General features: G+C 38.2%; 2 protein-coding genes across 5 annotated transcripts in view; one reads left to right on the top strand and one right to left on the bottom strand.

Moving 5' to 3' along the window:
* Positions 1-11,681, top strand: part of CTTNBP2 (cortactin binding protein 2) — an 80,719-nt gene extending 69,038 nt beyond the window's left edge. For both annotated transcript variants that reach the window (XM_051795403.1, XM_051795402.1), the window contains 6 exons: positions 1,752-1,957; positions 2,185-2,370; positions 4,096-4,156; positions 5,039-5,171; positions 7,182-7,283; positions 10,097-11,681. In XM_051795403.1, the coding sequence (XP_051651363.1) occupies positions 1,752-1,957; positions 2,185-2,370; positions 4,096-4,156; positions 5,039-5,171; positions 7,182-7,283; positions 10,097-10,324 (916 nt within the window). In that variant the 3' untranslated portion in view covers positions 10,325-11,681. The remainder of the gene's footprint in view (positions 1-1,751; positions 1,958-2,184; positions 2,371-4,095; positions 4,157-5,038; positions 5,172-7,181; positions 7,284-10,096) is intronic.
* Positions 1-21,238, bottom strand: part of CFTR (CF transmembrane conductance regulator) — a 219,361-nt gene that overhangs the window by 119,065 nt on the left and 79,058 nt on the right. For 2 of the 3 annotated variants that reach the window (XM_051795404.1, XM_051795405.1), the window contains 3 exons: positions 19,942-20,114; positions 19,496-19,601; positions 11,790-18,045 (listed from right to left, as the gene is read on the bottom strand). In XM_051795404.1, the coding sequence (XP_051651364.1) occupies positions 17,839-18,045; positions 19,496-19,601; positions 19,942-20,114 (486 nt within the window). In that variant the 3' untranslated portion in view covers positions 11,790-17,838. Of the gene's footprint in view, positions 1-11,789; positions 18,046-19,495; positions 19,602-19,941; positions 20,115-21,238 lie in introns of those variants that run through there. The other variant, XR_007905881.1, reaches the window with a different exon arrangement.

Here is a 21,238-nt window from a genome sequence, read left to right as displayed (position 1 = left end):
CAAGAGGAAGAAGCAGCAGCAGGGAAGGGAGTGAGAAGGCGTGACAGGAAATTGCTTCCTGCTGTGTTTCATGTAGCATCACATGTTTTGGTGAGTAAAGTGAATAAATAAGGAAAATTTTAGCTATGTTTTTTTCTTGGTTTTGAATTAAAGGGAATTAAAGTTGATGTTCTAACAGCAACGACTTTCACTTTGCAGAGGCAGGGCTGTTCTATACCTTTCCTAAGTATCAGCTATATTCAAGAATGGGGGATTTATCAAGATGAGTGCAAACTTAAAATTGAATTTAAATACTAGATTTGAATTTTATTCAGGGAGCATGGCATTGCACAGCTCATCAGTTGCTAACTGTTAGATTAGAATGGGCTCAATTAGTTTTCTCTTCGCAGTGTTCATTTCTGATCATTTATACTGGCAATATTGCAAAATGTCAAAAGCTTTCACAGGCAGAAGTTGAGGGAGAGAGTTCCTTATGGCTAAAATAAAAGCACTTGTTTACTTTGGTAGCGTAACTCAGCTAGCAGAAGCAAATTGTAGCTGCATCTAATACTATCTACACCATTATGCAAAGGAAGTTTCAAGCAATATCTCCAATGTGCATTTTACATCATATCTTAACAACTGTGCTAATTATTTTTCTAAGTAATGTAACTTTATAAAGCTTATAAAAGCACTTTATAGCATGGTTATATACCATAAAACCTCAATCTTATGCTTCATAACTGACCAAAAATACATCTATCAAATGATTCATGCATTCTAATTTCAAAAAATTAAAAAGAAAAAAAACAACAACAACAACAAAATCATCATAATATTTTGGGTAATAAGATGGCTTCAGTGTATCAATGTATTCAACAAAACAGTCCACTTAAGTAAAACATTTTAGCCTTCACTTTTTCTGAATGGATTTCTGCAAAGCTGAACACAGCATGATAGCCTGTAATTTCTTACAGACCTTTAATACAAACCATCTGACTTAATTGTACCATCTTCCTCCTGTGAGAGGGTATAAGGAAAACCAAAAAGAGTTGGATTTGATATAAAAAAGATTGTCTCAGTTGTAGATGTGAGCTGAGCCCTAAGTCTGAAATTCCTAACCTTTATCCCCAGAGAACTCTAAGTTATAAGAAATAACATTTTTTTCCTAACACAAATATGTCACTTCTGTGCTAAAGTATCATAATATTTCTCTCTTAGAAAGCAAAAATCCTAGAAGAACCATGTCCCTTTGAGTCAAATTTTTGTAATCAGACCCAGTCTCTAAAGCAACTGAACGAGTTTGGAAGTGAAAGAATACTGGAAGGAGGACAGTCATAAGTGAATATCTCCTTTTTCCCATGCTGGCAGCAAATAGGCAAGGAGTGAACACCTGCAAGCATGGAAACTTCTCCGTGCACTTTTTTTTTTAATATATATATACATAAGCATGCATCTTTCTGGGACATTCTTTCTTGTAGCCTTGAAGTGGAAAGGATGTTTCACAGTCTTTATCTGAATGAGGAAAAGCATCAGGTAAATAGTTTGCTAAAGCACCAAAGCAACCTAAAGAAAGTTAGATCAAATAGTTTAATACCAAACAAACAAATAAACTTTACCTTAAATAAAATCAGTCCCTCTCTGAAGTGGGTTGCAATACAAAGTCCAAAATATATATGCTTCCTAAAAATGCAAAATCTGATACCCAAAGTATAAAATCTTGAGGTTCGAGAATTGTCTCTGAAGTTAAGAGATTGTTTTTGTGCCTACAGGTGGATGTCCAGGTTATGGAATGCTGTGATAGCTCCCAGAGTTCAAGAAGCCATACTGTCCAGAGCCTCTGTGAAAAGAACATCTCTACCAGGACAAGCAATAGCCAAAAAAAGCCCTAGCCAAGGGCAACAGGCTGTTGTTAAAGCTGCTCTCAGTATCTTGCTAAATAAAGCTGTTTTGCATGGCTGTCCTCTACCCAGAACAGGTAACAGTGAACTGTCTGAAAAGCAAGTAGTTGTACACTGCTGAACTGGGGCTTTTAACTGCTTGGTCCCTTTTTTAAAACTTCCACAAAATGTTACTGTAGTTCTGATGGGAAGTGTGGGTTAAAAGTATTTACAGTCGTTTAAACTGAGTAGTTGTATAAAGTAGTCCAAGAAGAACCATTTGCAACAGGCAATTCTTCTTAACACTGTTCTACGTTTCTTTCAGAGCTAGATAATTATATAGCAGATTTTAAGGGAGGAAATTTTCCTTTGTCCATGGCTTCAAGCTACAAAAACTGTAGTAGGAAAAGAGGTGAGAATGCTTCTTGGAGAAAAGTGAGCACAAGTCCTCGCAAAAAGTCAGGCCATTTGTCCTCCCAGTCATGGAATAAGCAGGAGACAAACGCTGAAGGTAAATAAAGCTTTCTATTTTCAGTTCTGGAAGAGGAGGGGTAAGGGGAGATGTTAAGCTGTTAGATTCAAATCAAACATTCTTCCTACATCATAAATTAAAAATTCTCAAATAAATGACACTCATGTTTATGTTCACCAGTAAAAAATTATTTACTTCCCCTCCCCCAAATTATTTCTTTGTGACTTAAAGGTGTCCTAAGTTTGTTTGTTCTAATGCCCTTCCTGTTGTCTGATGATGAGGTAGGCATTGGCTCAGATGGAGGAAAAATAAGCAGTGGTTCCACCTCGTATCACAGGCAATGATGTATCAGTCTCTATCCCAATACCAGATGAGAGAAAGCTTTATTACTTTATCAATACTCCTTAGATCTGCTCCTGATTTACAGTATATACCTACTTCTTTGAGTTTTCTTCAACTTACTTTATAGCTTCTCTACAATAATTACTACTATGTGAATCCAAATAAAAATAAATGAATACATTAATCTTCAGATCATGCATCCCTTCTTCAGTCTTATTAGAAAGATTAGAAAAATTTTATTAGAAAAATTTCCACTTAAATTGCAAAAAATAAATGTAAAAAATTCTGTGTAGTCACAGATATTGTGAATTTTTCAGGAAGTTTCCACATAATTTTCAGTATGCAGCTTGATAAAGAGGACTTTATATGACTGGGTCTGTGCACGTTTATAAATGTGAAAGTTTTATTAGTGGCTGACACTTTTGAAAATTCTTTCCACCCTAAGATCTTAAGCCAGAACAAGCAGTTTACTACACAGAGATAATGTCTGGATATATGCAGAAGCAACATCATTCTTCCAAAGGACACATATTTCTAGGAGGAAAACTTAATAATAATATAACTGAATACAATATGAAACAGGAAAATTTCTAGGGAACAAAATCAAAGTACTTACTTTGCTTTCAGAAAATGAAGGCTGCTCCTTCACAGGGAAGATTTAGGAAAAGAGAGAAAGAGTCTTACACTCTCACACACTTTAGGAACTGTGAGATTCTAGCCTCATATACAAAAGACTGGAATACTTGATGCCTGGTACTTTGCAATGTTAAATTGAGCTATTCATTTTTTCAGCCCTTGTTCAGAAAGAAGTCTACCTTTTCTGAACTGCAACTGTAATGTCCTCATTGCCAGTTCTCTGTTTGAATTGTGAACTTATCTAATCCTGCTAAGAGGATTTAAGAAATAATGAACATAACCTGAAGTAGAATGGTTGATGATGTATTTTGTACCTGAAAATGTTCTTGGAATTCAGTTAATATCTGTGAATATAAGTAAAAAAATGGAATGGTCAATAATTTTAGCAGCCTTGCATTTCTGACTCTCAGAATCAAATGCTGTTCCTGTTTCCAAGTAAGGATAAATTGTTTGATTTTTATCTCCATAAAGCAAACTTAAATATTTTCCTGTTGACAAGTGATTTCTCTTAGAGAGAACCGGTGAGGGTGGTTCAAACACCTCAAACAGAAACCTCATGTTCTGTATTTCACAAAAGCTTGGGCAACTCATGCCCTATTTGCCGTTTTAGCAGTTCCTAATGCTACTCTGAACAGTTTCAAGGGATGTATTCTGATCTTTGACAGACTGTATTGACATAATTAGCTAGTAAATGGGAACACATTTTCCCTGTTTATCACAGGTTTTAGAATGAAGAAATCAACGCACATGGTAACACACTAAGAAGTCAATCTCTCTTTTATGCAGGTATAAAATCTAAGACTGGGTTGCAACCAAACTGTAAGAAAAGAGCTTCTCCCTCCACAAAGTGAGTTTTAATTTCTGGTACTTGTGACACTTAAGAAAAATGAAGATGATAGCATTGTGTTGTAAAGCAGCACATTATAATGAATAGATGGATAGTTTGTATTCAGTAATGTTTTGGTCCCATGTCTGCAGAAAAGAATTATTTTTAATTTTAATTTCTGAGAGGAAAATTTATGTACTTTGATATAATTTTAGAATCCATTTCTGTGATTCAAACCTTGCAGCAGTACATGTCTTTTTATGTAACAGAATAGTCTAAGACTTAAGAATATTATGCAACACTTACTCTGCCTTGAAAATTGACCTTATGCTTTTCTCAACTAGCATTATATTTTAAAAACTCCTCTGGCTATTTCAGCTTGCTGAATAGCAATTCAAGATGGTACAGTACATGTTCTTTAGTCTAAATGATACAGAGTTTCTCTGAGAAAGTGCACAAATTAGCCAGAGGGAACTGCATTTGAGACTACTTCAATCTGAAATCTCAGTTCTACCTTATTCACAGGCACAGAGAAAATAGAATATTTATACTTCCAGTATGCCAGAAGTTTTTTTAACTGTTTGGAATTCATTCTGAAAAGGAGAGTGGAATAAAATTGATTGCTCCATCTTAAAAAGAGGGGAGTCTTTGAAGATATTAGGCAGAAGAATCCTTTGTTAGAATTTCAAAATGGGGAGAACAACTTGTATAGAAAGATCTATTATGAGATAACTATTGACAGTTATTGCTGACTGTTAATTAGATGTTGGTTTTTGTTTGTTTGTGGTAGTAAAGGTCATTTGGAAAGAAATTACTATTTTTCAGGTATTGATATTTTTAAATTCTATATCGTAGCTTAATTTACATGTTCTCTCCATTTGTTTATTCGGGTTTTTTAACCAGATCTTCAGGGAAGGATCATCTGAGAACATTACATCTGGAGCAAAGGCTGTCTGTTGGGTCTGATGATGAAGTAGATCTTGTGCAGGAACTTCAGAGTATGTGTTCCAGCAAATCTGAGCCTGATATAAGCAAGGTAAATGCAAAGCTTTTAAATAATTTACTACATTACCATATTCAGTCGTTTGTTACATGTTTAAAATGAATTTTTAATTTACAAGCCCTGCTTGAACTGAAGAAAATTATTAAATTATTTGGGAATGAGCCACAGTCAACTAATAAATTATACATTTGAGGGTAAGTGTTCTGGTTTAACATACACTATTTTAAATTACACCTTCACCAATTTTTGCAGTGAAGGCTGAAATTTACAAGTTCATAGAATCATGGAATATGCTGAGTTGGAAGAGACGCACATGGATCACTTGAGTTCAGCTCCTGGCCCTGCACAGAATCACACCATGTGCCTGACAGCCTTGTCCAAACACTTCTTGAACACTGGCAGGCTTGGTGCTGTGACCAGTTTCCTGACAAAAGGAAAGTGGTCTTTGCAGTACTGTTCCCTGAGTTATGTTTCATGCTATCATTGGTTCCACTGGGAAACTGTTTTGTAGTCTTAAAGACACAGAAAGCTTTCCCTAATATGTATTGAACATTTGGTTTGTTTAATGTAATCCTATTGGCCATCACAGAACTGGCTCAGAGCTCCTGTGCTGTATAGGCAAAATGCAGTTTGCTGCCCCAAGCAAGAGAGAATGGATTGGCCTAATTCTTTTTCTTTAACAGTGGCAGAAGAGGGCGAAGGGTGCTTGCAGGGCTCATAGATCTGGGCTAAGTTCTACACTGGAATGGGCTATGGGTGGTTATGGGAGGCCTGTTGAAGAGAAGAATCTCTCATTTTTTCTTCTACATCAGTAGCTGAAGCTACTTATTCTTTTCCATCTTTCCTCCTATCACAGCTGAAGTAGATGGCTGTGACAGCAGGCTGTGTTCACACCAGAGCAGCTGTTGTAAATCTTTTAAACACAGATAGAGTCAGGCTACTGTCCAGTTAGGCTGTGCATGATGTCTTCTAGGATTTTCCTGAACAGGAGATCCATTAGTTTTGCTTTGTTAAGTATTCTGTTTATTCTTAGAAGACAATCAAGTTTTTATTAAAAAAAAGAAATATTGTGTTTGGGAAGATTTTTCAACCTATTTAATGAAACTCTTTATTATGGTGTTTTGTTTTGAGTTGTTTTTCTTAAAGTATTTACGGTAGTTGTATGAGTCACATGCACCAAGCTGGCAAGCTAATCACTAGTCAGCAGGGATTTACCATAGCTATCCTTGAAAGAATGGGATGTGCTTAAAGAAATGGCAACCAACTTAAAGTTGTGTTTAATAACATGTAAAGTGTAATTGCTTGTTGATGACAATTCAAGGAAATATGGGTTAGATAAGGAAGGAGATAGATGTCATGTCTTTTGTTCGGTTTCCTCACCATGGGTGGAACCATCTGTGGCTGGAATTTCTGTTAATTCTCCAGCTGCCTAGTAGAGCCTTGCAGAAGTAAGGGTGCTATTGCATGTTTTCTTTGTGTGATGTTATTTCAAGCTGCCATCAGAATAAGTACTCTTGCTCATTAACTTACCCTTACACTCAAATATGATCCTGCTGTCTCCATTAGGTTGGGATTGAGTACTTTTGCAGTTGCAGAGTGGAATCAGATCAGCTTGCCCCAGGATACAATACTTAGTTTTAAGTGATGATGCAAGGTTGAGCAGGCTCTATCTGTTATTTCCCAGTCACAAGGCTTGATAGAAAATAGTAGGGAAGAAACATAGCAGGAGGAAGAGAAAAAGATCATGCCTTTCTCTAGTGTTCCTGAGGGCTGGATAAAATTTAATGGGAAACTGCCCTTAAGCTCCACTGAATAGTAATTACTCTGAAAACGTATGTTTAATCTTCCTCTGACAATAGTCAATTTGAAATCTGTATCTCCCACCTACAAATGCACTCAAAAGTAAAGGAGAGGTATTTTAATTGTTCTTTGGATATTTATGCATTGCATTGCACAGAAGCCGTGAAAATAAAATCAAGCCTCCAAAATTTGTCGAATTGAAACATAACCTCTATGAATAACCATTTTCTTATCTTTGTTTAGATTGCAGATTCTAAGGATGAGTTATTGATGTTCAGTAACTCTCAAAACATTCCTGTATTTTCACTAAGTGGTACTAACCCAAGTAAAACAACAGCACAAAAGGTAAGTGAAATGAGTTTTGCACCATAATAGGGAAGATATCTTGAGTTTCTCCAAAATGTGAATTCCTGATTGGATCCTAAGAATTAGTGCTCTGTTTATTACAAGAATAAACTGTCATGATTCTTAGGAAACTTGCTAGACATACTATGCCAAGTTTCTTCCATGTGTCTTAATAGAAGCTAAAGATTTATTAAAATAATGGATGTATTTACTTCAGGTTTTATGTTTATGTAAAGCCCTAAGCCAAGTATTGTTGAGATTACATTGACATTATAAGTTATTTGCATCAGATATGAAGAGAAATAAAAAAAGGTTTTGTTGTTTCCCCAATTAATGTAATTCAGTAAGTTTGTAAAGGGAAAAACTTTTAAAATTCTTGATGTAAAATTGCTGGCTCCTCTGCTGTCAAACATCTCCGGGGCAGAAATATTGAGAAGACATGATGTTGCCAAAGTGTGTGAAGAACAGCATTTTTTTAAGGCTATTCAGTTCCTTTTTTTACCTAGCTACTTGTTAAAACATACAGTTGTCTTGGCATATTATTTATGTAAACAAACTTCAGTAACTTCAGAGTAGTTTCAGAGTGGGAAGATAAGCTGAATTCTAATGGAAGATAGAATAAGTCCACTATCATTGTCTTTTCAGAAATTTATATTATTGTTTGTGGGTGCTAACATCCCTACTAAATATGAAGATGAAATTATATCCTGCTCAGTTTTCATTCCTTGGTTAATAAAGCAGATATTACGCTTTCTGTTGTTAAACTTCTTCTCCTTATCTTTTTTGCTCCCTGTGATTTTGAACATCAAGACAGCTTCTAAGCTCAATTAACCTTAGCCAGGGCAGAATCTGTGGTCTGTGTTCCCTTACCAGGCCCTCTGTGTTCTCTTGGTATGGGTCTTCTAGTGACCAGTCGTGATGCTTAATCTGACTGTGATAAATTGTTTTCTAGAGACACTATTTTCTGCAGATACAATGAAATAGCCCTGAAAATAGCTTAATTCACACACCTTAGCATTAAAAACACTTAAGTTGGATGAGTTACCACTTACAATTCTATTTCTCCATATCCAAATATTCAAAATGTCAGAATACTTTCTGTAATTTTAGTGAAATCCCAAGAAGTCTCCATTAACAGAAATAATATTAACCTTGCAGATCCACATGTAGGGATATTGCTTTTGAATATTTCACTAAACATATAACTTTCAGGCATTCCAAATCACATAGTAGTGATGCCTGGATAATTTGGCAGGTCAGCTGACCTACCTGTTCCTACTGTAAATTTTTCCTAGTGATTTTTTTTTTCTTTTTAAAATTCCTACTAACAATGGAAGGCATAACTCCATTGATCTGCACGTAGACAAGCTTAGCTACTTGGGAGATTTTTTAAGAACTTGGTCAAAAGATTTCATAAAGATTTTAAAAAAAATTATCTTTGTGGGGAAATGTTGGCCAAAATGAAGGAAACACAACCCAACCTTCTGCTCTAGGGGAAAGAGATCTAATAGAATGATAAGTTTTGTTGCTAGATTTAGTGATTACATCAAAAATTTAGAAGAGCACGCTCTCCTTTGGAAGCAGAAGTCAAACTTTTAAGGGCAATTGTAGTGATGATGAACTGATGCAGCTGCCAGAACTGATGAAAGGAAGAAGGGTTTGAGATCAGAAAAGCATCCTTTTCTGAAAATGAAGAGAATCCTGTAGGTAACAAAAGCAGCACTGCATGAACAGAGGAGATCTTATCAATGGTAACTAGACAAATTACTTAAAAGCACAAAACACCCATAATTAATTATTTGTTTTAATTGGCTGGAAGAAAAACTGCTTTCAAGTATGTGAAGGAGAAAGACAAAACTGATGAGAGATGCAAAATCTTTGATCCAGGATGCAAACAAATTGATGGACTCAAGGATTAATAAGGATCAGACCCATGAATGAATAGTGTTTTCATGTCCCCAGTCTTTATGTGAAAAGCAATAGCTGATGGTGAAAATGAACTTTTTAATATTGCTGCCCAGAGGGGGATCTGGATCCAGCTGATGCTAACAGATAAGGTCCTATTTCTCCTTTTTCTCATGAAAGATCCATGTAATTTAGGCCTAACTAACTTCTTTCTCCTTGCCTGTAGAGGAAACAAAGAGTGAAAGCATACCTAACTTTGGCATTTCAGATATCTAGATTTGGGAAGGGTGAATATGGTCCAGATTTAAAAAATGGAGCTTCTTAGCATGAGTAATTTGAGACACTAAAATCTCATTTTAAGAAAACAATCTGTAAGATTATGGATTCCAATCTATAAGATTATTATTACAATCCATAAGATTATGTAACTAGCATTTCAAGTTCCATTCTTGAAGTATTTTTTTTTCATGTTGTTATTCATGGCCTTGATGGTACAAAAAAAATTAACATCTCTATTCAAGCTGTGAACCTGATTTTTTTGCTTGTAACTATAAATTTCCATTTTTCCCTTTAGCTGTGGCTGCAGCTGTCATTTTTCGACAGTAATGAAAGAAAGAACTTTTTTTTTTTTGGATACCCCTGAAATTGAGACATCTGAGAATCAAATTTAAGGCTTTTTCAATTGCCTTATTTTGGCATTCTAGGATGTTGATGATGTTGTCTTTCAGTCAAAGAAAAAAAACGAGCTATGGTTTGGTCACCAAATAGTAAGAAGCTCTCATATTAAAATGCAAAAGATCATAAATAACAAGGGTTCCATGGGGATGGTTTGGTGGGTTGGTTGGTGGTTTTTCAGGTCAAACAGTGATACTTATTTATACAGAAAATGTTTTTTTCTTTATTCCTAGGATGGAATGCGTCCTCTCAGCAGCAGTCGAACTGTGGAAAGCAGCAACAGTAAATCAAAGACAGAGTTGGGTGTTTCAAGAGTTAAATCTTTTCTTCCTGTTCCTAGAAGTAAAGTCACCCAGCCTTCTCAGAATACTAAAAAAAGCAGCAGCAGTAATACAAGGCAAATAGAGGCAGATAATAACATAAAAAGAGAGAATTGGAATTTGCACAAAAAGAACAAATAGAAAAATCCAATAAATAAACCTGCCTATCTTACAATTTTCTGTGTTCATATAATCTCTATTGCAAAGAACCAAGTACTCAAATATGTAAATATTTTTTAAAAACAAACTGTTTCCCTGTCATGTAAAGTTTGTACAGGACCACAGTTTTATTTCTATGTACATAGCTGGAAATTATATTGATTTAAACTTAAGAAATGGGCATTTTGCCACCTCTATAGATGGTTGGTTTTTTTCTTCTTTTATTATAAAAATTACTCATTTAAATGATAATATTCAGGGTACCTACCACAGGATTCTGTTTGTGTATATACTGTACATAAATATACTCTATTAAGTTCACATGTTAAACTGCATTCAGATGAGTTGCACAATATGTACAACAATGGCTTAAAGCTATTGTTCCTGAGTTTAAAAGACGTTTTTATCTTTGCTTAATGAAAAATTAACGGAATGTGGCAATAACTAAAATGATTGGAGATGCAGATCGATTGCTTTCAGCTACAAGCCATATTAAATACTTTGATTTCCCCATCATCTGCCTGCTGAATTGTGATTTTGTTTTTCCCAAGCTTCTCTTCATCTAAAATGTCATGGATTTCCTTTACAACTTTTATCTTTTAAAAAATGAAAGAGATTAAGAAATTAAAATGCAACAAAAGTTATTTTTCCTCAGACTCTTATTCTTTGATAGAATTGAAGAAAATATGATCATTTATTAACTTAGTTTTTCTTGTATACTGTAAAAACTTTTATATACTTCATTAGTGTTTTAAAAGTATCTGAGAAATAGCAGTGTTTTACAGAAACAGATTTTACTGAAAAGGAATTTGAGCAAAAGCTTAACTACAGTATTATCCAAGATAATGTAGTAGCGATGAGTTACTATGTAATTATCAATTTCTATTGTGGGTTTACGATGTAATTGCTGTGAAATGATTCTTAAGTTGCAGTTAAAATTAACTCTTTGTCCTTTTTCCTCAACTGCTGAGGTGTAGATCATGTTCCCATGAGGGAGGGTTTCTACACAGGGTGCAGTTCCCCAGCCTCTCTCTATGGTAACTGCAGTTACATCCTGGTGATTTGTAGTAACGTGGAAATGCGTGGTCGAGATACCTCACCTGTCAGGCAGGGGAAAGTGCAGAGTTTTCTTGAAATCAGACTTACACACCTTCTGCTGGGCTACTGGGAGATGGTTTGGAGGGCTTGGACAGTGACATGGTCATGCCTCTTTATTTCCAAAGGAGCATTTTTCTCAAATTAAGCCTGAAGGAGGAAAGGATTACCTGTTTCCTAATGCTTCACCTTTGTATGTAAAACAGCCATCCCAGACTCATGTCAATAAAAGTTTTGTATGGCATATTGTCTTTCTGTCTCCTAGTATGTATGTGTTAGCTCTGTAGACATCAAATACTGGAAGCTTATTTCTGCAATCATTTCCTGCACAATATATTTAGAAAGTAACTTGTTTTATTAAGACTTCCATTTGCTGTGTGATAGTAATATGTAACTGAATACAGACCATTTCTCTAGAGGTTGATTTTTAATTTTATTTTTTTAATAACTTTTGTGCTGAAAAGTGGGATACTGCTTTTGCAGGTAGTTCTTAGCAGAATGAGTCAGCTACGAAGTGCTGCAGGTCAGAGCAGTGGGTCTCATCAGGTAGGATCCCTTATGTTCCAAAGGGGTGAGCAGTGGTGTGATAGCTTGTGTCAGAAGCTCAGGCATGGATTTCATGGTAAGAAGGAACACAAATGGAAAATGCTTCAACATCAGGATTTGTAATAACAATAAATTTATTTTTTTTAAAGAGCTATAAGAAAATTAAAATCCTGATATACTTCTAAGCTAGGTTTGTTCTGCATTGAAAATACACCTTGGAAATGTCAGACTTCGTTTAGATCAAGAGTTAGCAGTGTGCTTCTGTGTGGGAAGACCATGTCCTAAAGCATGTTTTGAGACATATTTTAAAACTATATATTGTTTGTGAGAATCAAAAGTCATCAATGCTGTACTGTGAGTGAAAATCTGCAGAGGACAGAGTAATTTTGATCATCTGTTCATGGTATGAAAGTTAGGTCTCTTGCTAAATTTAGCATTGCCTTTCGATGCCCTCATTATCCTTCCTTTTTAGCTTGATGTCCTAAACTCTCTCCATCTGCATTTTTTACCTGACTTCTGTCTGTGTCATTTCGTTTGTCTGCCTGTCAGTTCAACACAGTCTGTGATCTCCGTACAGCTTTAATCACACAGTATTTTGCAGATCTCCTAATTGAATCTTCTCTTCTGCAGCAACTGCTAAGCTCTCTTATTAGGCCACAGCAGTTCCTGCCCTTAGATGGTGAAGACCACATAACCATAACACAGTTTGCTTGTGGACATACTGACTTCTCTGCTGGCTTATCACTTGGCTTGTGATAGATTGTGCAGAAGCAAGACCAGGCTCTATTTATAAGCTCAGGGTTTTACTGTGTCTTCAGGTTCTTCCTGTGATGCTACAAACAGCACTCTTCATATGTGACTTGTAATACCAGCTACTCTCATTTTTGGTTAGTAATGGGCAAAATCCTTTCTCCTCTTTCCTTTCTGTGTCTTAAGGAGAGAGGATTGAAGCCTGCTATCTCTGGTGAGCCATACTGCTCCATGCTGCATTCTGCTCCCAGCTATTACCCCTTTCCATATCTTTAAAAGAGGTAAGTGAAGAGAGGGATACCCTGTCTACATGGAGGAGTATCTCAGAAAGTATAGGGAAGGTTCTAAGGTTGAATCCATCCCACAGGCCACTGAGTCAGTGAAAAACTTTTCATTTAGGCCCCATCTGACTACACTACGCTCCTTATACATGGCTCAATGTCTTCAACCATAGGAACATGAAAGATCCTTCTCATCTGCCAATGACCTTGGTAAGTACTAAACATTCCAGCTCTCCACTTCAAGCCAGTCCTGAAAATAAAAGCTTTCAGCATCTCTCCTATGGTTCTTATTTCTTGATGAAGAATGTGGAATAAGTTCCTTAAAAGAATGTCTGAGTCCATCAGACAATATTTACTTAGGTTATTGGGTTGCTGAGTATGAACTCCAAAATTAAAAGCGTGAATAAACCTGATCCATTGTTCATCAAAGGCGAAAACATTCATTAGCAACAGCAAGATCAGCGGGCCTGAATTTCTGTGTTGCGTCTCTTCCCATAATACAGCTCAAGTGATTTACAAAACACATCAGTGTAAAACTGGAGAAGAAAAACAGCCTCTGCAGGTGGAAATGCCTGGGAAAAGGATGAGGGACCACTTTCTTGGTGCTAACTCTGGCTAAAGTGATATTTATTATAGTCAAACCATAATTAAGAGACATTACAAAGCAGGCTGTTTTTCAGAAACTTGAAGTCAGAGAAACTGTTGAAGGCAGCACAAGGTGTGTTTGTACTGGGCTGTAGCATCACTCAAAAACCTCTGGTTGTGTTTTGTAAGGGTTGTATTTTGAGGTTGAAGTAAGCATGAATAAACTTAGTAGAAATATTGTTTATCCTAGGAACAGGAAATTGGTTTAGGAGAACATGAGGGTTTGTAAAGGAAATGTGTTACTGTATTGCATTGCACATTGCTTCACTTGCAGTATTTTTTTAGGCAGCAACTAATGGTCCAATTGCACATCAGTTTTAAAGTGCTTTTTTTTCCCAAATGTTTAATCACAGCCAAGTAATGGTAGAGCTAACATGCCCAATCTATAGTAGAAAAAGGAGAAAAATAAATAAATAAATAAATAAAATGCAACAAAGGATGTAGTTCTGAAATTACCTCCAGCAAGTAACACCAATTCTGAATTAATGTGAGGAAATGCTTTAAAAGGACCTTTTTATAAGGTGCATTTCAGAGAAATAGCTTAAACCTGTTGCTTAAACAGGGTAGAATTCAAGTAGTGTAGAGGCCATTGGGTGTTGAGCAGCTCTGGTGTAACAGGCTGATGGATTTGAAGCTTGTGCAACTAGAGGAGGTGGATCTTAAGAAAGACTTTGGAAAACAGATATTTAATGAAGAAAATACAGCTGGTAAGACACCAGTTAAGCAACTGTGAAAGCAAAATTGTTTGTTGGAATGGCAGGCTTGTTTGACCTCAGTAAGATATGAGCAGTTCCTGCTAATGACAATTATCAAACTGCTTTGGGTAGTTACTTTGTATGTAAGATTTATGAAGAGGGCTAAGTGTGTACAGTTCAATTTTGTTTAGGCTATCCTTGCTTGGCCTTTGCTGTCCCAAGAGCTTATTAGTCCTGTACTAGCAGTGTGGACACCCTTCTCCCTTCTCCACTGTTCTTAACAACAGCTACAGAACCTCTGCAGAGTAATTTCATTCTTTCCAACTTTTTTTTGTTTCTGTTTTTGTTGTTTCTTCCTAGCAGGGTGTAAAATAAATTCTCCTCCACATGTACTATTAAAGTCAGCACGCTCTTCTCTTTGGCTATATATTATACACACCTATATTTTAATAGTGGAAGTGGTCTTAATGATTAAGTGGTTTGGTGGGAGAATTTTTTTTAATTGGTTTTATCAAATGTATGCAAAGCAAAGCACATGAAAAGAAAAATTCTCTTTAATGCTCAGCCTGTGTTTATGAAGGTCATTGCTTTTTTCTTCTACTGTGCTTAGTTTATGGCCTCATTTTTTTTCTTTTTCTCTTGTGCTCCATTTTCCACCATGAACAGCATGTGCAACTTCCCAGTTTAGCTTCAGGCAAACAACCCTGGGAGCTGTCATGTCCCTGACAGCAAGTACAAGAACATTTACTCTAGAAGGTAACGTGCTCTTCTTGACCTTTGTTGGGAAGGAGAGATTGTGTCCTCCTCCTCATGGAGGTTGGTACCAAGTTACCTCCTGTTCCAGCCTGAACTCCAAAGGAGCTGAAGCACTGGTTTGGGATCTTTGAAGGAAATAGCACGCTCTTCTCCCACAGAGGGCAAAGAGAGAAGAGCTTATGCAGTATCTTGCCTGGGCTCTTTGGGACAGGCAGTGTGGTGGTGGTAGCTGGGTACTGATGGCAGAAGCTGTTTCAACAAGTAGTGTGGCCCAGGGTGGGGCAGTCAGTCCACTGACTTATTTTTCCTTCAGAGTGCTCCAAGTGTTTGTATCAGCAACTTCCATTCCATTCCATTCTACTACGTGCTCCTGCTGTATTTACCTTGTTCTTTCCTGAAATGTCTCCTTGTCTGCTCAGTCCAGCTTGGCACCTTCTAACTCCAACAATGACCCTAAAACATTAACACTAATAATTGTGCAAGCTTTGAAGCATGCACTGATTCTAATGACATAGTAGTTCTGCTGATTTTTCTGTATCATCTTGTTTATTTAGATAACAGACTCTCCCACATGGTATGTCTGCTACCCTGAGTAACATCCTGAAAAAGAGTGATCCTTGGCATGCCTCCTTGGGCTTGGCCACACTCTGCAGCAGCCCTGGCCAGATTTGTACAAATGGAGAGTGGGCTGTGTGAGAAAAGGGATAAATAGCATGAGGTGAATGACTTGAGGGGATAGAGGGAATGGAGATGGGATTCAAAAGTGATGCTATGTCAATATACATTTAGTTTTCCATTGTTATAAACGCTAAACCAAGCAGAGCTTAGTGGCAGAGAAACAGTGACATGGCAGAATTAAAACTCGCGGATATCCAGAATGCTCTGTGAGCAGGAGACATTGGTTTGTGGAGAAAATCAGGCAGCAAAAGGAGGTGTCCCCACAGACAGACCCTGATAAGTGCTAAAAGACAAACAAGAATAAAAGTACAGCATGAGGGACCAGGCGGGGAAAAAAAAACAGATATTGCAGAGGAAATGTGTAAAGAGGGACAGAAAGTATGCAATGGGGGCAGAGCTAGAGGGAAACAAGAATGATACAGGGTGAGTTCCAGTGCCCGTGGGCTCAGTCAGACCCAGCGCCACCCTGAGCGTCGCCCAGCACTCAGCCGGAGGCCGCTGCAGGACGGCGGCGCAGCTCCAGCTGCTGCCACGGGATGCCCAGAAGAGTTTAGTTCAAGCCTTGCTGTAGGGCCCTCGCAGCTGTAGGGCTCAGGCAGTGCGAGGGACCCAGAGCTGAGCAGAACCCATCAGCTGTGCAGCGTTTGAGCTCCGCAGCACCACCTAGTGCCGCCCAGCCAGCTCTGACAGGCCATTTTACCCAGTGGTTTTGTAATAAATAGAATGTAGTTACTAAAATTATGTCCGTGTTTTGGAGATCCAGCAATGACTCAAGTAGAAGTAGCAGAATTGGTCTGCAGTGACTGCCCCATGGGGACAGGGGTGCTGTAATGTGTCGTATAGGCAGGGTTTTTTGGGTTTGGTTTGTTTGTTTGTTTGTTTGTTTTTATTTAAAGAAAAAATAATCTAAAACACCTGTATCACTAGAAGAATACTTTAGTGCACAAAGACAGCAGCGGACAGTACCTGGCCTAACTCTGGGGCTGCCCTTGTTTTTAACAGCCTAGTGAGACATCAAAGACTAGAAGCAAACTCTCCCCCCCAACAGTCCAAATATAAAACTTTTTGTACAAATATATTTTTCTTTATAGTAAGTAATCACTCTTAAAATACATAATTCCCTTAGCAAAAGTTTGCAACAATATTAAAATAAATAAAATATCCTAAAGAACATTCAATTCCATAATAAAACTGCAAACCAAAAGAGTATAAAAATTAATTTCGTTATTCAAATCTACTTCTAAGAGTTTTCTTTCTTCTTTTTTTTTTTTTGTTAGGCCAAAGTAAAAAGCATGTAAAGGTGCCAGACCTATGCAGTTCCACTGCCAGAAGTCCTACCTTTTGCTAGATACTGATGTCAACCTGCACTAATCCCACTGCGAGTGTGTGCAGGGTCGGGTTGACAGCTCCTAGGTTTTAGAAGGAAATACCAATTCTCCCTTAACTCCAGAGACAAGACAGATGTTGACTGGCTTCCAAGTCAATATCCTCTTTTCTTTCATTCTCACCTACACACGTGGCATTTGGCCTTTCCTGCTAAGTTGAAATTACAGTTGTTGCATGGAAAACAAAAAGGAGGAAGTTTTCTGTGTGCCTTGCTGATAGTGTCCCTTAATTCGTTTGCAGGAAGTGAATCCAACAAAGCTGATTTTTCTATTTTCCACCCAGGTTTGATTATTTTTTTTGCATTCCTCACTGCTGTCTTGTCCTCTCACCCCAGCAAGAACATTTTTAAAAGTTTTCTGAAACAATTATGTCAGGCTAGGCAGGTTACTTCTGCTTGCCATCTCGTTTGTACCAAATTAGAGCAGCTTTTGAAAGGAAATCTGGCTTCATCGTTGTAAGTGGCAAAACTTCAAAGAATGTACTAACTTGCACATGATTAACCACAGAAGGGAAGTAATTCCCACACGCTCATGTGGTCACTGCAGTGAACACCTCCTTCAAGGTTCAATCTGTGCATGGCTCCTGCAGGTTCAGAAGTGCTGGTCCTGTCATCATGGGGTGCTGCTGACCATTCACTCCACAAAGAGAGTGTCTACACAGTGTCTCACAGCCTTGTCTCCTGCACTTCTTCCTCTGTCTCCTCCTGCAAGGCAGTGATTTGGGGTCGAGGTTTGCGTTTGCTGGAGTTTCTGTGGTGTGCTGGGAGTAGCTTTAGGCGATCGGCGTGGCTGATGGCCTGCCTGAAGGAGCTCTTTTCATTCAGCAGCTTCTGAATGGACTCATACTGCCGCAACTTATTGTCCTCAATTACCTGAAGGAACATATCACTCAGTTAAATGCTCAGTGGTGGTGCTGACAGAATTCAGCTAGTGCAAGTACTGGAGCAGGGAAGAGATATGAATGCATAGCAAACATCTTCTAACAGAAAAAGTGCAATTTACAATTCCAATTTCTAATTTCTAGTTTGTTCTAATTACATCCACAAAAATATACATTAAAATTTTAACATGTGGAAAAGGTGCCTATTGCCCAAGTTAAAAAATGCCGCTGGCCTTGTTGGTTTCTCCTTGTGATTTAGTTTTACCTCGGAGTCCATTTGTTGAAGTCTTCAAGGACTGTGGCATTTTCCTTCAAGGACTGTGGCACTGCTAAACCACCCGATTAAGAAAGTGTTAACTGCAGAAAATAGTTATATCACAAGCAGGGGAGAAGGCTGCCAGCAAGGTGCCAGGCCTTCTCTACTTTCTTCTTCCCAAACAAGGAAGTGCTGCTCACTTCTGTTTGAAGGAGACAACAGGTTTGCCCTGTAAGGCTGTGCCAGCCTCTCCTGTCAAACAGGAGACAGGGAAAAATCAGGCTCCTTTGCTGGCACTGCCGTGGGGTGAGGGTGAGGACACAGGTCTGACAGGAAAGAACTTCTAGCATCTCTGTTGCTAAAATGTGGTCTGGAGGGTTGGAAATCTGTTCCAGGCAGAGGCAGCCTGGTTGCCAGGGACTGTGGGCTGGAGGTGAGGCCGAAGTCTAGCACAAATAGAGGAGCAGCACATCCAAAAGGATGCACAACCTGCCTATTGACTAGCCTGCTTCAACTTCAGGCTGTTCTTCCTGATGTGCTAATGCACCCCATCAAATACGGGAAATGATGTTTCCCTCTTCATAAAATGAAGATCCCCTTTTATAAAAGAGTGAAGAAAATACAGAGGAAGGAACCTTATTTTTAAGAACAATTGCATTACTTGCCTTTTCTTTCCTTTACTAACCATTTTATATAACAAAAGAAATACCCCATGACACTTTGTCCCCATGATTAAACATGAAAGGAATATTTACATGGCTTCTTGAAAGAAATCAGCAATTCTGATCATCACATGTTTTCTTAGGAATCCTCTCTTCCCCAAGCAGCCCCCTATTGCTCTAGTACAGCCATTTCTGCATTTGCATTTGTAAAGCTCTGTGAGATGCTGAGACTTTTCTGGAGCTCCTGAGCCAATAAAAAATAGAAGGCACCTGGATCAGCAGCTGGATAACCTACCCAACTTTGCTTCTGGTTGACAGAGGGAATTCTGCTCCTCCAGAACATGACCCAGCCCATCTGAACACAGGTGATTGTGACAGCTCAGGTGAAAGAGCAATAGGAGGTTGCGCAACTGCCCTGAATGACCTCCATCCATTAGAAAACATCATAATTTCCACTTGGTGCATTTTGCATGTTCATCAAATGTAATGAAACAACAGCAGATGAGCCTATGAGAAATGCTCACCAAAAATCGCTGGCACTCCAGCATCGCCTCCAGCCTGTGTTCGGAGAGTATCACCGTGCAGTTGGCAAACGCGTGCTTCAGGGTCTTCCTGATCACTTGGGAAGTTCTGAAAGGCAAACATTGGCATTCAGACTGCAGTGTGCATGCCCACAACTGTATTGACCCTATGTAACAGTCTGGCTGCGTGTTGCATAGCTCACGTGCACGGACACCAGCGCTCTGCAGTGCCTCAGCATGCTGCATCTCTGCTCTCAAAGTACCTGTTAGCCATAAAGTTAAGGTTGTAACCAGGCTTCTCTGATCCCCCACGCAGAATTGCTAACATATATTACTGAAATCAGGTTTAGTAACAGACCAAACAAGTTACAAAAGGCCTCTTTAGATGGTGCTGCCTCACTGATTTTCTTATTTCGGATTAGAAGACAGAACAAATGAACAAAACGTACACCGGGTCCAGGTGAGCACTTGGTTCATCGAGCAGCAAGATTTTAGCTTTGCTGAGAACTGACCGGGCAAGGCACATCAGCTGTTTGTGGCCATGACTCAGGACACAGCCTCCATCAACAAGAACAAAATCAAGCTTGCCTGGAAACTGCTCAATTACAGACTTCAGCCCAACCTGCCAGAAAGAAAAAAAGACAGGAAGAACTGGTGAGATATAGTTACTGCTGATTGTGGCAATGTACGTTGTTGGAAATGCTAAGGAAAGTGATTTTTGAAAGGAAAACAGGCCTCTTTAGTCACTAGGAGGTTAAAAAGAAATTACCAAAATTCATATGCTACATTACAGCAACAGAGAAAATAACCCCACTCACCAAGGCCACTGTCTCTACAGCTCTGATGTTTCCAAATGCTCCTTTTGCTACCCCAAAGGCCTTGTGCACTTTGTTTATACTAATGGCATTAGGGCTTCCCTCTGGCACTAGTGACAAAGCATTTAGAGGGATGCCCATGTCAAGTGAAGCTGCTGCCTTTGGACTAGAAGCCAGAATCCAGCCCAGGAGATGTTTTCTGACTGTTTCTTCCAGTGTTCCTGTTTGCTCTCATTGGGAGATATACACCCCAAAACAAAGATTTCCATCTTCCACAGATGTGGAACACAAACTGCGTTCCTTGACCTTATCAGCAGCATTTACAAAGGCATTTTTGTAAAATATGAGAACTAAGAAACATATGTGAGTTGCATGGCTCCAAAAAAACTTTATAAAAATGCAATGCAATCCCAGTAATTTATTAAGAGCCCCCTCTTGGATTTTTTAAGTATTACTGATCTGCAATTAGTTTGCATTCCATGCAAAACAAAAAATTGGAATTCCTACTTTGTGTTTCCATTTTACATGGGTACATTAAACTGTGGTTTATGGGTACATGTCGAGTTTCTGAAGAGGTCATGCTTAAATTTCTAAGCAAATTGAGGCCAGTGCTTTTTTCCTTGCTTCTCTTTTGAACACATCGTGTCCTTTAATGAAATTTTGCATCTAATGACTGGAAAAGTTGCTTTCTTCTTAAAACTGCACAAGGTGTCTCCATGTACCCATAGGGTCTAGAGATGATTGCAAGAGTAAAACTTAGCCTCACAGGTTAACACAAGTCTGACAGATTCAAGTGCTGAAATATTGGGGCAATAAAAAATGAAACATCAGACAAGGCCTTGCTCTCTGCAGTTGGTTTGAGGAGCATAAAAAGCTGATGCTGATCTCAGCAGGATCCTTAAAATCCTCAGCAGACAACGTGAGTCAGGAA

The sequence above is a fragment of the Manacus candei genome, unplaced genomic scaffold, assembly GCF_025592945.1.
Source record: "Manacus candei isolate 608988 ecotype Guabito, Panama unplaced genomic scaffold, ASM2559294v1 h1tg000043l, whole genome shotgun sequence".
NCBI lineage: Eukaryota > Metazoa > Chordata > Aves > Passeriformes > Pipridae > Manacus > Manacus candei.
Note: the sequence above shows the minus strand (reverse complement) of the source record. Positions and strands in the feature narration are given on the sequence as shown.